The sequence below is a fragment of the Stigmatopora argus genome, chromosome 16 (assembly GCF_051989625.1).
Source record: "Stigmatopora argus isolate UIUO_Sarg chromosome 16, RoL_Sarg_1.0, whole genome shotgun sequence".
Lineage (NCBI taxonomy): Eukaryota > Metazoa > Chordata > Actinopteri > Syngnathiformes > Syngnathidae > Stigmatopora > Stigmatopora argus.
Window position 1 is genome coordinate 10,112,960 of NC_135402.1, and position 15,969 is coordinate 10,128,928.

The 15,969-nt window shown below is 40.4% G+C and overlaps 1 protein-coding gene across 1 annotated transcript in view; it reads right to left on the minus strand.

Annotated features, from left to right (window-relative positions):
• Positions 1-15,969, minus strand: part of itga1 (integrin, alpha 1) — a 49,988-nt gene that overhangs the window by 2,298 nt on the left and 31,721 nt on the right. The window contains exons 11-27 of the mRNA XM_077623444.1: positions 13,296-13,443; positions 12,716-12,858; positions 12,474-12,617; positions 11,100-11,354; positions 10,889-11,019; positions 9,439-9,614; positions 9,217-9,368; positions 7,917-8,027; positions 6,202-6,278; positions 5,944-6,070; positions 3,970-4,047; positions 3,815-3,891; positions 3,618-3,707; positions 2,051-2,153; positions 605-721; positions 431-529; positions 63-167 (exon numbers count right to left, since the gene is read on the minus strand). Coding sequence (XP_077479570.1) covers positions 63-167; positions 431-529; positions 605-721; positions 2,051-2,153; positions 3,618-3,707; positions 3,815-3,891; positions 3,970-4,047; positions 5,944-6,070; positions 6,202-6,278; positions 7,917-8,027; positions 9,217-9,368; positions 9,439-9,614; positions 10,889-11,019; positions 11,100-11,354; positions 12,474-12,617; positions 12,716-12,858; positions 13,296-13,443 — 2,133 coding nt within the window. The remainder of the gene's footprint in view (positions 1-62; positions 168-430; positions 530-604; positions 722-2,050; positions 2,154-3,617; positions 3,708-3,814; positions 3,892-3,969; positions 4,048-5,943; positions 6,071-6,201; positions 6,279-7,916; positions 8,028-9,216; positions 9,369-9,438; positions 9,615-10,888; positions 11,020-11,099; positions 11,355-12,473; positions 12,618-12,715; positions 12,859-13,295; positions 13,444-15,969) is intronic.

The following is a 15,969-nucleotide window of genomic DNA, read 5'->3' on the forward strand; positions in this document are numbered from 1 at the left end:
ATGAAGCAGGGGCAACGAGCAGAATGAGATGATGTTTAAAAAAAATACAATGTTGGACCCACCTCGATGAATGTGGGTTTCCACACTCTGAAGGTAACATTGAGCTGGCTGACTTTGGCCTTTGGGATGGAGCATTTAAACGAGGAGCATGGGAGGTTCTCGCAGCTCTGTAGTGCAATTCAAAAAGAGGAAGTGAGGCAGGAAGGAGCCCACACACATCTTCAAAGCACACCACAATCATATGTACCATTTATAGGGCAAATGACTGTTTCTGAGGCATTTAATTAAAAAAAACACGACTCATACGGTGTTTGTAAGTTTTTTTGGGGGTTTGTAAGGGGAATCATAATCATTTATAAGGGCAGTTATCGGCAGAGGTTGACAGGTATGATATATAAGTTTTAAAAAAAGAAGCTCCCTTTTGACCCACCAGTAGAAAGACTCCAAGAGATTCTTTTTTCGGATTGGGTTTAACCACGTTCGGGTTGAGATTAAGCGGGTTGATCAAATTGGCTGCGTCACAGATCATCTGCAAAGAGGAGAACACCGATTGAAAGATGGTGCTACAGGTTGTGAACACATGCATGATTCTGACAATGCACACCTCCGGGCTGGTGACGATGTGGGTCAAGTACAGTAGATAGTTTTTCCGAGGCGACAGCTCGGGGTAGGTCACCTTCAGGTCAAGCGGGGGAGTCACCAATTCACCTGCTTTTTCCACCTAAGCGAAAATAGCAGACTCTCGATACCGCCTCATATCGATTCCAATCATTTATTCTCAATACGATTCATTCCTAATCTAGTCCTAATGAGCGTTGATACACTCTCACAGGGTGCAAATTGAAGCCATGTAGCCTGCAGCCATGTCAGATACTGTAGTAGAATCATTTATATATTCTTAAATATAATTTTTAACCTTAGCAAATTAACACTTTTAATGTTTTTCTCAATAACATTTTCAAAATTGAAAGTAATACTTGACAATTGCAATATACATCTATATTTAAATGATTGTATAAACGTTGCGCTATGATGAAAATGTAAATATATTTTAATCCTAAAAATAGGAATTTAGTTGTTGTTTTTTGTTTGGGAAAAATATGATTTATAATTTAGAAAAAAGATAATTTCCTGATTGGAAACAATGATTTAGGTTTTCATGTAAAAAATATCCCTGATCAAGCTGACATCGTAGTTCTAGAAAATTGATATTTTTCTGGAACATTTTGAATCATATTTTTGACTTTGAAATAGTTCAGGCTACGGCACAGGTGTCAAAGTGGCAGCCCAGGGGCCAAATCTGGCCTGCTGCATCGTTTTGTGCGGTCCGGGAAAGTAAATCATGGGTGCCGACTTTCTGTTTTAGGATCAAATTAAAATGAAGAGTATAGATGTATATTAAATTTCCTGATTTTCCCCCTTTTAAATCAATAATTGTAATTTTTTAATCATTTTTTCCTGTGTTTTTAGTTCAAAAATCATTTTGTAAAATCTAAAAATAGAATTAAAAAAAGCTAAAATAAACATTGTTTTAGATCTATAAAAAACTGAATATTTAGGGCTTCTAATCCAGTTCTTTTAATCCATTTATTTTAAAAAATCTAAATATTATATCTAAAATGGTCCGGCCCACGTGAAATCAAGTTGACGTTAAAGCGGCCCGCGAACCAACTTGGTCTCCGGTAAACAAAGAAGTAAAATACAATTGAAATGCTGACAATTGTTAGAGTTGAATTAGTAATATCATTTTAAGGTTTTTACTCAATATTATTATTTTTATGTTGAAAGACAGTCCTTGTTTTCTTTTTCCCTCTTTTTCTTTGTTTCATCTTAGCTTGAATTTTCAACCAACGACATTCTAAACTAATTTAACCCAATAACATCTGAATTCACATTCAGCTAATGGACACATAGGCACCGTAGGATTTCAAATGGATGGAAAAGAGCCTTAAAAAAACAACAACAACAAACAGTCTTCAATGCATTCTGAATGCAAATGGTATAGTGAAGATTTAGAGACAAAAGCTATCCAGTAATTGTCGAGCCTTACTGTGAAGCTGATGTTGACTTCCTCGCCGATTATGCGGGTGTCGTTGAACACGGGCAAGTACTTCTCGCCCTCTTTCACCACCACATGCTCGTCCACCGGACGCCTGGGAAAAAGGCATTTGGATGCAGAAATATGTCATAATCATACAAAATACAATGCAACATCTCGCTCAATGCTTCAGTCAGTCATTGCTGAAATCTGGATAAGGGACATGTTAATGTTAGGTATCAACATTGAAAGCAAACGATGATTAAAATTGACACAAACAAAAAAATATATAGTAGTGTGATTGAACAAAAAGGCATTTAAAAGCCTTTACCAAGATTAAAAAGTGTGATTGTAGTCTGGAAAATGTATTAGACATATGTAAATGTACAAATGTACTTGTTTTTTTTTCTTATTGACAGCCAAATAAAAAAAATGAAGAAATTAAAAGAATGAGTGTCTAAGTGAGTTTCCAAATCACAGTACATTTAAATATTCCAAGAGAAAAATTGCAATAGTAGGATATCAAAATTGAAATATGACAAACATCAAGTCAATTGTATTGTAATATTAGAAGATTCAATCCAATTCAAGATTGAAATCATAATTTATAAGTACAAAGTCGTTTATTTTTAATTAACATGAACCAAAAGTCGTTTGGTTTCACCAGCATTAACTTTTAGTGACGTAAAGTCTGTGTGACCACAAGATTGCTTTTCGCATAATATTAAGAGATTGAAGTAGTCTTGGGAGCAAAGGTCATCAAATTACAAAAATAAAATCAGTACATGGACGGCTCGGGGGATGAGTGGTTAGCGCGTCCGCCTCACAGCTCTGGGGTCCTGGATTCAAATCCAGGTCGGTCCAGAGTCAGCTGGGATAGGCTCCAGCACCCCCCGTGACCTTAAAGAGGCTAAAGTGGTCCAGAAAATGAAAGAATGAAAATCAGTACATCACTTATTTTTTCATCACGTGAACCGAAAGTTGTTTGGGGTCCACGGATTTCAACTTTTCATTTTTTTTCCAAAAATTAATTCATTCATTTTCCGAACCGTTTATCCTCACAAGTGTCGCGGGGGTGCTAAAGCCTATCCCAGCTAACTATGGGCAGCTGGCCAAAGAGATCCTGAATCGGTGGCCAGGCGATTGCAGGACAGTGTGAAAAATGATATTTTGAAATACTTTTATTGTGTTTTCTTTTTTATTGCTGATGATCAAACCTCTATGAGAATGACTTTATCTCGTAAATATAGGCATACCTGTCAACCTCTGCCGATAACTGCCCTTATAAATGATTATGATTCCCCTTACAAACCCCCAAAAAACCTTACAAACACCGTACGAGTCGTACGGTGTTTGTAAGGTTTTTTGGGGGTTTGTAAGGGGAATCATAATCATTTATAAGGGCAGTTATCGGCAGAGGTTGACAGGTATGTATAGGTGACAGAATGTTAAATTAGAAGATTTTCAGCCGGTGGTGCGCCTTGAAATTTGCAATACAAAAAGTGTACTGCAGTTAAAACAGTTGGGAAACACTGATATAAGTATAACTAATAATTGAGCCGATTTAACGCATACTCACACAGTGAACACGAGTCCAGCCTCGTACTTGACAGGGATGGAGATGTGCACCGTGTTGTCGTTGAGGGTAGAGGCATCCTCTTCACTGTCACTGTGGTGAATAAAGTGCGCACACACATTGAGGCACACAAACACGCACGCCGCATTATGAAAATGCACCATCGTTTTATGTCATTTTAGAATGACTCATTGCATTACCTTGTAGTTGAGACGTTGATTTGGATGTTATTATGGATGTGATTGGGATTGACCTCAAACTTGACTTTCAAAGATTCCTGTTAATGTTGCACAGCATGTTTTAGAACCCTCGCAATCTTGATAACGCATTGCATGTTGCTTTGCCTTCGCGGTACCTCATCGTTGCTTCCTAAGAAAGGGTATCCCACTGCGCATTCCACTTTGGTGTGATTCAGAGTGCAGTCGTTGTCCGGCTGACATTTCAAAAGGGAAACAAGGTCAATATCAACATAAGTATGGAAACAAATATGTGTGAAAGTGGCAGTGGTTTGGACCAAAGGTAAAATCGCACACCTATTTGCTCGTAACAGGCTTGCGTAGCTACAGGCATTATGGGAAATGTTGTTTGGTTAGCACTACTTCAGATAATAGGATTTAGGACAAGGGTGTCAGACTCAGGTTGGTTCGCGGGCCGCATTAACGTCAACTCGGTTTCATGTGGGCCGGACCATTTTAGACATAATATTTAGATTTTTTTAAATAAATGGATTAAAAGAACTGGATTAAAAGCCCTGAATAATCAGTTTTTTATAGATCTAAAACAATGTATATTTTAGCTTTTTTAATATATTTTTAGATTTTACAAAATGATTTTTGAACTAAAAACAGAAAAAAATGATTAAAAAATTACAATTATTGATTTAAAAGGGGGAAAATCAGGAAATTTAATATACATCTATACTCTTCATTTTAATTTGATCCTAAAACAGAAAGTCGGCACTCATGATTTACTTTCTCGGGCCGCACAAAATGATGCAGCGGGCCAGATTTGGCCCCCGGGCCGCCACTTTGACACCTGTGATTTAGAATTTGACAATCAATACCTTCTAATTCGCAAATGTCCAGCAAATACAGTAACAATATGACATACGAGTGCCCCAACATACGAGAAATTTGAGATACAAGGACATATCAGAGCAAATAGTTGCCTTGAGATATGAGACAAATTTGAGATACGAGCATACGAGACAGCCTAATGGTCTAGTACACAAGAGACTGCTTATGATAACAGCGCGCTTTCTTTCTCGCCGCATCTCCCTCGCCTAAAGATATCTACGAGCACTGAGGGTACAGGTGGGATTTTTTACTGGATATAGCGTGACCAAGTCGATAATCTGCGAAAAAGACAGCAGAATTTACATGGACTTGAAAGCAAAGCAAGCATCTGGAAAAGACACCAGCAAAACCCTTCCAAGTGAGTCGTGGCTGGTTTGATGAATTTAAAAAACGCAGGAAGCAGGAAGTTCCGCCTCGAAAGCCACAGTGGAATACATTAATATTTTTGCCTCGGTTATCGCACAAGGTTTAAATTTAGGCTGACGTAAGATTAAAACTTTAAGTGTGTGTGTATAGTAATCTAAGTTAATTTAAGTTAAATTTAAAGTTTATGTTGTGTTACGAGCGCATCCATCAAGTTTTTCTCTTGTCCGCGCCGACTGTCTGTACTGAGTAATCTCACATTTTAGTATTGAAGATCATAACCACTAGATAGGTATTTATTACTTTGTGACAAGGTGGTGAATTAGAACCAATAAAAATATGTTTTTCTATTGCAATATCCAGCTTTTGGGTGTTTTTTCAGAGGGTGGGGATGAATTAATTTGTATATAGTTCATTTCTATGGGAAAAGTTGATTTGAGATACGAGTAAATTGACATACAAGCTCGGTCCCGGAACGCATCATGCTTGTATCTCAAGGTATTACTGTAGTTGCGCGAATTATATCAATATGAGTGCTGCAAGCCAGTGCTCCGTGATTGTTTACTTCCATATTTTATCTCGACCAGACCATTTTGTTCACTGATTGAACGATGTTTGCGCATACATAGTTTTGTCGTCAAAACCTCGGTTGGTGGCAAAAACTGCAACGTGGAAAGAAATCCACACCAAAAAAGTCAGAAGCAAATGTATTTTGGTCCAGACCACAGAAAGCAAACAATGAACCCTAAATCAATTTGCCAGTGTTTGTGAGAAACCTGTTGAAATACAATCTAAGACAAGAATCATTTTTGGTAATAATGCCTCTGCTAATTGTTTCAGTTGAAAGTGATAAAAACAGTTTGAAGATAAATAAATAAAATAAATCGCACCTCCACTTTGACATAGTTGATATTTGGTGTGAAGCTGACGACCACTTTGGTGTTGTAAGCGTTGTCTTTGCTGTTCCGCACGCGGATGTTCACGTCCAGTTTGTCTTTCTTGGAGCCAATCAACAAACTAAACGATGGGAAAGTGAAAATGCAAATCATTCGCCACAAGAGGACAGCAATTCACTAGAACTACTAGAACGCTTTCCAAATCAAGGCCTGAAGTTGAACTAGTGCATTATAAATACTGTATAACCTCACCTTCTAACGCTGGGCTCTGCTTGGAGGGAAAGGTCTGTAATGCACCGCTGGTCACTCCCACAGTCCACCAAGGGAATCTACGGGAAAAACAACAACAGATAAAATATGGAGCATGTATGAAGAAAATGGAGGGTTTGAGGCCAAGAGGTTCAGACATAGATCAGACTACGTTCGGCTATCTTTAACTTTCAGCCCCCCAATCTTTCAACATGAATCTGCCTCCTTCTGTTGTAAAATTTGCCTGTTATTATTATGTCAACTTCAATACAATTTATTTGAAAGATTTTTGCTCAATTTAATTTTTCCATTAGAGTGGTACCTTGACATACGAGTGCACCGACATACGAGCAATTTGAGATACGGGTAAAATTTCAGCCAAATATTTATCTTGAGATACGAGACAAATGTTAATATACGAGCATACAGCGGGCGCTAAAGGCTGCTCATAAGAACATCATGGGCACTGTCTTTCTGGTCGCAACTCCCTCGTGTAATGTCTCTACGAGCACTGGGCGGGTGGTCGTGCGTTATCCTATTGTGAGGACATTTGCGTGCATCATTTTGGGAATATTTTGAAGGGAATACAAAAGCAAACAGCCCTCGATAGGTTGCATCTGAAAGTCAGGGTGGAGGCGGGGCAAATAGGACCAACCAGAGAGAAGAAAGGTATAAAAAATTAAAACTAAATTAGAATTAAATTTAGAGTAAGGTTAGATGAAACTTCTTTTTGAGTGTGTCTGCATCGTAATCCAAGTTTATGAAAATTTGTTTATTTTATGTTACGAGCGCGTTGTCGTGCAATCCCCCCCCCCCCCCCCCCCTCTCTCTCTGGCCGTCTCTCTCCCCTCCTCGAAATTCGTCTAATTTTAGTACTATTAAACACATTTTAGTAGTATTATACCACTAGTTATTTGTTACTTTGTTAATAGATGGTAAATTAGAACAAATACAAATGTTTTTCTAATCCAATATCCTGTTTTGGGTGTTTTTTCAGAGGGTTGGAACGAATTAATTTGTTTTTAGTTCATTTCTATAAGAAACGTTCGTTTGAGTTGCAAGAAAATCGACATACGAGCGCAGTCCCGGAACACATTTAGCTCGTATCTCAAGGTACCACTGTACATTAATTCCAGCATAGGGAGCAACTGTGATGTAAAGAGTGGTCTCCAACATACTAGGTGAACATGCAGAGGCAGTGGAAAAACTGAATAAATAAGGTTTTGTATTTGTTTGTAGACTTGAGTAAAAAAGGGTACACAGACGCGACCTTAATTTCCGTTGACTTCCCGCAAACCCTCCGGAGTGTTTCGGGAGGTCACAGCGCGGTTTCTTCCCAGTCTGCGAGAATGGAGATGCGGCATAGAGCATGGACTGAACGCTAGACTCAAATATAATATCAAGGACCAGAAAATAAACTGTAGCTTCCGCACGGTGATTTAATGCTTGCTTCCTTTTTGAAAATGAATACTTGCTCCCTGGTTATCTGGACATGTCGCTCATCGCAACTACGATTACATGAAAAAGTCTCAGATTAGCGTTTGTTAGAGTGTGGGAATATGTGATGAAATTCTGAAAGAAGTCGGCGGGCCATTCCGCGAGCTAACATTTGGAGAACAGAGGCCGAGGGAAAAAAAACAATCAAACGACGAGAAGGGCTATTAATAGCGCTCTTAAACGCTGGCAAATCTTGAGCAAATCTGGAGCTGAGAATGTACCGTCTTGTTAATAGACGTGGGCAGGCTTTCATCCAGGACCGGGCCTCGATCTTCTTCAGCAAGTCCGAAAGACAGCGACACCATAAGAGGGTCACGGAAGTCCAGTCGGGCCTTGGAAAAAAGATTTTTCTGCTCAGAGTCTTGCATTTTAGAGAAAAACGTTCATTTACGGTTAATATTATCATAGCTGTCAACCTCCGTTTCAGAAGTACCATATTTTCACCACTATAAGGCGCACATAAAAGTATTTGGTCCAAAATAGACAGGGCGCCTTATAATCCAGTGCGCTTTATATATAGACCAATACTAAAATTGTTATCGAGATAAAATAAAATGAATCAGTCGATAGGGTACACCGACTCTACTATTTTCCCGTAGACAAAGTACTGCCCAGTGACTGCTGGGATATGTAGTAGTTCTTTTGTCAATACACCCAATGGATTGTGGCCTGTATACATCGACATCAATACAGCTTGACGAAGCATGGAAAGCCCCGTTGGAAAAGTTACGCTAGCTACCAGCTAGCTACTATTTGCGAATGGATTGTGGCCGCCTGGACAAAGGTATAAAACTCAGCGTTTTCAATGACTCATTTGGACAATTGTTCAATTCGGACACAGAAAATGAGGACTTTGATGGATTTGTGGGTGATGATGACGTGAGTAAGTTGTAAAATGGCTAAATAAAGTACAACCGAACTCAGTTTTGCTTCCGTTGCCTTTTTAAAAACGTGTTTTTAGCGTGTGGGTGTAGCGTGCAAGAACTATATATCCCAGCAGTCACTGCACACCGGAAACCGGAAAAAGAGTCTGGGGCTGCTTCCGGTAACCATCGCTATTGCGGTTAGATATTCATATATAATATATATGCGTCTAAAAAAACGGTGCGTCCTTTGTGTGTTTAAAATACAGAAATAGCACTCGTTACTGACACCGCGGCTAAAAATACGATGCGCCATATAGTTGTGAAAATACGGTACCTTTGTCCCATTTCCGGAGTGAATGCGATTCACGCAAAATCGACATGCGCTGAAGTCGCACAAGACAGATAATTTGTCAGAACGTGTGACTCGGATGATTCACAATGCACTCGTCTTACCGAATTCTTCCAGTTTACAGTGCAGTTGAATCAAGATGTAGCGATGGCGTGAATTTCGAGGCATTTAAATTGGAAATTTGGTACTTTTCCGAAATTGTTGCTTCCCATAAAAATTTAAGTAACAATTTTTGGGGGGTTTCCGGAGTTTAGGGAGGTTGTCTGGAGTCGCGGAGTTTGCAGCTGTGTAATATCCTTATCTTACCGACATTATGAACATTTCTTTTTTGCACAACACTTGTTGGTCCTCAACAGTGATCATTCTGGAAATCCGTCGCTCGCTCTTCTCATCCGAATTGAGAAATGAAGCCCTGCCTTTTGGCCGTAAAGCGTCCAGAATCATTTCATAACGGATCTCTGAGGGAAAAGTTGCAGAATACGTGAAACAATAGCACAATGCTAGCTAGATCAAACCAAAGCGCCTCACCTGCTTTGGACTCAAGGTCCTTGTGCTTGTCGGATTTGACGCTGTAGGCAAAACACACGTCGGCGGTGACACACACGGATTTTCGTACGGGGTCGCAGTGGTACTGGACCTGCTGCAGGTTTATCTTGGCAGGGTCGAACGACATGTTAGCTCGTAGCTCAGCCACATCTCTGGACCTGAATGTGTTCAAAAAACATCGATGTAGGGCTTATAAAAGCAGTAGAGAACTGTAAAACCGTGAAAATGATCCATAAGATATTTCCAATTATTTGCGCTACCGTATCTCAGGATGTTGGATGCTTTATACAAAAATGTAAATGTTTCTTTGCCTTAACTTTGTGTTTTTTTGGCTGGTGCTGTTGATTATTTCTTTAGTGAAAAAAGGACGAAGCATCGCAGAGTGTCTCTAAGGAGGCAACAGATGCTTGATAAGCATAAAATATGGCCGACAAGTCGAGGAGACATGATCCAGCTGCCGAATCCTATTTCAAACTGGGAACCACATGGGGAATGAAGTTTTCACACAGTTCAGTGATAGAAAAAAAATAGCATGAGGACATTCTCCCATGCCTTCTAGATTGAGTCATGATGGACCTTAACTAAGATTCGGGACCCAGAAAAGGATCCATTTTTATTGAGTTGAAATTTGCAGTTTCTCATGAGTTAAATAAATACAGCATGTTTATGGCAATATATTACGGTAGGCTAAAAAGAAAATGAAGACAGACATCTCCAGGAAGTTGTCGATTTCAAGTGCCAGAAAGTCCCTTTCAAGGGACAGCAGTGGATTTTCTCTTAAGTCGTGGGTTTGTCTCAGGATTGACGTCTATTTTTTATTTTCACGTCCAGGGGGACGTGTTCAGCTGTCTCAATGAACGTCATGAGACGGTACTCAAATTTCAAATTGTGCTGAGTGGAATTTGTAGACGGACTAAAGTCTTGGGACAGGATTGGATACTCAGTCAAGAATTGGGCATTGACCTTCCCTTAAAAACATACTTCAATCATCAAACACTTTCACAGTAATTTAGTTTAAATTCCCCCAAAGTTTCTGACAGAATATACAACTTTTCTTGACTTTAAATACCGTATATGTATGTACGTATACATCTATATATTTTATTTTGAATGAATGTTCATTCATTTTCAACATTCCATATCCTTGTCCGGGTCATGGGGTGCAAGATCATATCTCGGATGTCTTTGGGCGAAAGTCAGACCACACCCTTAACTGGTCGCCAGTCGTAGGGAACATGTAGCGACAGGCAACCATTCACAAACACACCACCACCATGAGAATTGAACCCACGCTGTTAGCATGGAAGTCAGGCAAAAGAACCACTGCTCCATCGGGTGGTTTTCTGGAAAATGTAATGAACTAAATTGTCTAAATCAACAGTTTTCCCTAAAAAGAAGTAACAAGTTTTATAGGTCTGCGTGTTTCTCTCACCAAAATAACGAGGCCCCTCCAAGACCACCAATAGTCACATCAGTGATCCCGTCTCCATTGAGATCCATGACTCCATGTATGGATTGCCCAAAGAACTTCATCTTGTCGCTATTTCCCCCCGCTGGGATGTGCTGGATAGACAGAGCGGGAACAATTGGATGAGATTAAATAGAAGGAATCCATACTTAAATGGTCAATAATGCTAGCTCACCTGTACAAAACTTTCCTTGAGCGACCGCTGGTTGTTCCCGTGGTAAATATACACGCCACCCTTGTGGTCGTTCTCAAAAGGGGCCCCTATTGCCACGTCGTTGAAGCCGTCCAGGTTTAGGTCCAACACAGCGGCAATGGCTGTTCCGAAGCGTGCGCCGCAAGGTTCATTTTTCCGCCTGCATTCGTATGAGCTACCGCTACAGCATGACTGATTGACTGGCTTAAGCGTGAACTCGTGGGAAAAGTGTCCGTCCTGCAATGAGCGTGAATTTCATGGTCAAACGATAATGATACCATAATTGCGGATACACAACTTCAAGTTAGATTCTTTGATTTAATATGATACTCATCTCATTTTCTGAACCACTTTATCCTCACTAGGGTTGCGGGGGATGCTGGAGCCTATCCCAGCTAACTTCGAGCCAAAGGCGGGGGACACCCTGACTTGGTGGCCAGCCAATCGCAGGGCACAAGGAGATAAACAACCATTCATGCTCACATTCATACCTAGGGGCAATTTAGAGTGTCCAATCAGCCTACCATGCATGTCTTTGAAATGTGGGAGTAAACCGGAGAACCCGGAGAAAACCCACACAGGCCCATGTGCAGTCGATTGGTCGCTGGTCTTTTGGTCACCGTCTTTTGGTCGCCGGTCTTTTGGTTGCGGTCTTTTGGTCGCCCGGACCACGACAACGGGCGACCAAAAGACCGGCGACCAAAAGACCGGCGACCAAAAGACCAGCGACCAAAAGACCGACGACCAAAAGACCGGCGACAAAACAAGGTAAAACAACACGGTCTACGCATCAATAAAAGCCAACATGAGCAGTTTCACTGAGCCGACGTGTGAGTGTTTGTATGTACATGCGTTGTCCCTTTTAAGAAGGTACGTCAGTCAGGGTCTTAACAAGTTCTCCAACAAAAAACGATAAAAGTCCGGGAAATTTGGAGCTTTTTTTTAACCTAATAATTAATAGGACATTAAGTATGACTAAATAGTAATTCGCAGTTTGTATTGAGGGAATTTGAGCAACAATTTAAATGGTAATTATCAATAACCTTCCGGGCGACCAAAAGATCGGCGACCAAAAGACTGGCGACCAATCGACCGTGTACCCACCGGCCCGGGGAGAACATGCAAACTCCACACAGGTGGACAAACCTGGATTTGATCCCAGGTCCCCCACTGTGAGGCCGACGCACTAAAGTAAAAGTAAAAACTAATATTATTTCCTTGACTCCAATCATATGAAAATGGCACGTCATGTGATCAACCTAGTCCCAATTACAAGGTAAGTTCTTCATTGGAAATGAAAGGTGTAGATAGGGAACTGCGAATGTGTATGGGATTAAATATCCTTGTTCAGTTTACCTGCTTTAGCTTGTAGATATACACTTGGCCCTGTTCATCTCTCTCAGCGCCCATGAACATGGGAGCACCGACCAAGAGGAGGTCCGTGTATGAGTCACCGTCGACGTCAAGGGTTTGCAGCACGCTCCCAAAGTACGAACCGATCTGTGAGTGGGACAGAAGTGGGCCATTCATCATTGGGACTGTTCCTCTTTACCTCTGCTATGTTTAGACAAGGGCAGCGCAGTGGACTAGTGTTTAACCTGTTCTCCTTCCAGCGTCTGAGAGACAACAACATCCTTGCCCTTGAGTTGGTAGATGACAACGCGACCTGTGTGGTTGTACCTCGGCGCGCCTGCGATGTACAGCACCCCGTCGGGCGTGGACGCCGACTGCACGTCGTAGCCTGCGGGAACCAAAAAGCGGCTAAAATGTTTACGTCTCACTTTCTGAAGGGGAAGCGATAAAACATGAGAATTGGCAGGACAATGTGCAGCCCGCAGCCGAGGAGGACATAAAGGAAGGCAGGAAAAAAGCATGAGACGAAAGTAGTCGCGCCAAAGGCTAAGTTTACAGTACGCCAACTCGGAACGCAGACTCGTACAAGTCTGGCCTTCACAACGACAGCTTGATTAAATAAATCGATATAAAGATGCTCGGTTGCCGTTACGAGCCATAAAAGGCATGGAGATGCTCAGGGAAGGCGAAGGGTTTTATTTATGATGTCGAGTGACGAACAAGAGTCAGGACAGAGTAGATCAAGTTGAAACACTGCATATTTAACCATAGTTGTAAAGCAGAACATTAAATAAAGATAAACTTGAAAGTCTTTTTTGGACTCACCAAGATACCCGGCCAATCTTTCATACCCAGCTTCTTTTTCAGGGTCAAAAAAATGGTTCTTCTCTGGATAAATGGCTCCTGTGTCGGTTTGCATGATTACTGTTCCGTTCCAGTCGTAGGCTCCCACTGCTCCCAGTAGCAAGCCTTCCTTTGGATTATACCATAAAGCATGAGGTTGATGGCATCACCATACATATCATTACATTGAACATAACACTTGGATTTTTAATTTGAAAAAATGTAGAAGTATAATTTTAACCAATGATAAGACAAAAGGAAAGTTAAGCACAGTAGCAAAGTATAGACTGTGCAAGTATTCCATTATATATTATTTTTCATTAAGATGAATTCCATTCACAAGGAGAGATTGAAAGTAGCAAGAAAACAGAGGGTTGCACCAAGGAAGAGTAAAAAAGGCAACAACAAAAATGAAGGCTGTATCTGGGTAAACTTCTGAATAAGAAGGGTTTTTAACTTTTTTTAGCCTTATTTTTTTTTCTTCACTATGGGTCTTATTTTCGAAATAAAATGTCTGAACTGCATATTCACTGTCTGATTTTAAATACCGCATTTACTGGACTATAAGTCATTTTTCCTAGTTTGGCTGGGACTGTGACTAAAACTCAAGTTTGACTTATATATATATATATATATATATATATATATATATATATATATATATATATATATATATATATATATATATACATATATATATATATATATATATATATATATATATATATATATATATATATATATAATATATATATATTCTTTCTGACCACTGACAACCTGCAGTTTTTTATTTAGACTATAGTTATTTGAAAAACTGTTATCTCAACAGATTTCTATTGCTCTCCATTTTACTACTATTACTTTAACATATGTTTGTTCTTCATTTATAGTTTATAGATAATATAAAATATTGCCCTCACAAAAAATTTACTTGTATATATTTCCTCTTCATGGTGTATTCTTTGGCTAGAGTGACTTATGCTCAGGTGTATCTTATAGTCCAAAAATAGGGTTTATCTTATCGTGTGCGGTCGTTTGGTCGCCGGTCTTTTGGCCGCCGTCTTTTGGCCGCCGGTCTTTTGGTCGCCGGTCTTTTGGTCGCCCGGACCCAAACAACGGGCGACCAAAAGACCAGCAACAAAACAAGGTAAAACAACACGGTCTACGCATCAATAAAAGCCAACAATGACCCTGAGCAGTTTCACTGAGCGGACGTGTGAGTGTATAAGAGTTTGTATGTACATGAGTTGTCCCCTTAGGAAGGGATGCCAGTCAGGGTCTTAACAAGTTCTCCAACAAAACACAATAAAAGTACGGGAAATTTGGAGCTTTTATTTAGCCTAATAATTAATAGGGCATTAAGTATGACTAAATAATAATTCACAGTTTGTATTTAGGGAATTTGAGCAACGATTTAAATGGTAATTATCAATAACATTCCGGGCGACCAAAAGACCGGCGACCAAACGACCGAGTACCGTATCTTATAGTCCAAAAACTAGGGTACATGCATCTCATTCTATATTTAAAAAACTGTCTTAAAATGAGTGCAGCCCTAAATATAACCCACGTGTTTTCAATAAAAGGAAGATGTTTGTCTAACAGGAAGGGCTGGGAAAATAACAGTAATTAAATACGTCAGGATGCTCCTTGGACGCGTGATTGTTGAAGTCGGGGCCTCACGCATACACTAGAAGAACAAATCAGTTTGTTTGCTGTCACTGAGACGACTCATACACAGAGAGACAGCAGTAGAAAGCATACAGCACATGATCGGGGAAGCGATAAAGTCGAGGGTCAGGATGCGGCCAAGAGACACTAAAGGGAAGCTGGCTGTTTTTAAACATCCAGAAAGTAGGAAACGGCTAATGAATGAATCCGGGAGGCATGTGAACAGCAAAAAATGTGATCTTGCCGGAGCCACCGTCTGATTCCACATCTTCCCATGATGGTGCAACCACATCAAATGCTATCAGTATGTGGTTTCGGTGGGAAGACACAGAGGTTCTTGTTTCTGGAGGCGAATTTGAACACTGTAGACGATGCACCAGAGATACCCAATGTGGCGGAGTTCATCGCTACAGTCATCAGATAAAAACTGAACTGCCCTCTGGCAGATCTTTTTGCAGTCACGATGACACTTTTACAAATAAGCTATAATAGGTCAAGCTACACTCGCATAATTTAGGAATTAGAAGCTATCTGGACATTTTTTCTTAATTAAAAAGTAGATTTCAACCAAAAACAAGTTAAACTACCAGCGAGCCTAATTCATTTTATTAGTTTATTATAGTTAGCTGCAGGCAGGCGCAGGCTCAATTCCCGCTGGTGGAGATAGTATTGTGAGTGTGGATTGTCTCTGTGTGCCCTACGGCTGCCTCACGTCGGGCTCAACGTTCTAGGGTCGAGGGTTCGATCCCAGGTGGGTCACTAGGTATGAGTGTGAGCATGAACGTCTCCTTGTGACCTGCAATTGACTGGCCACCAATTCTGGGTGTCCCCCGCTGGTGCACGTAGTTAGCTGGGATAGGCTCCAGCACCCCCCGCGACCCTTGTGAGGATAAATGGTTCAGAAAAAACAATGAATGAATGCTAACTGAAAAGTTGAAACATGCTCCACCTGGATCAAATTTTATGTAGTAAATTCGACTAGATA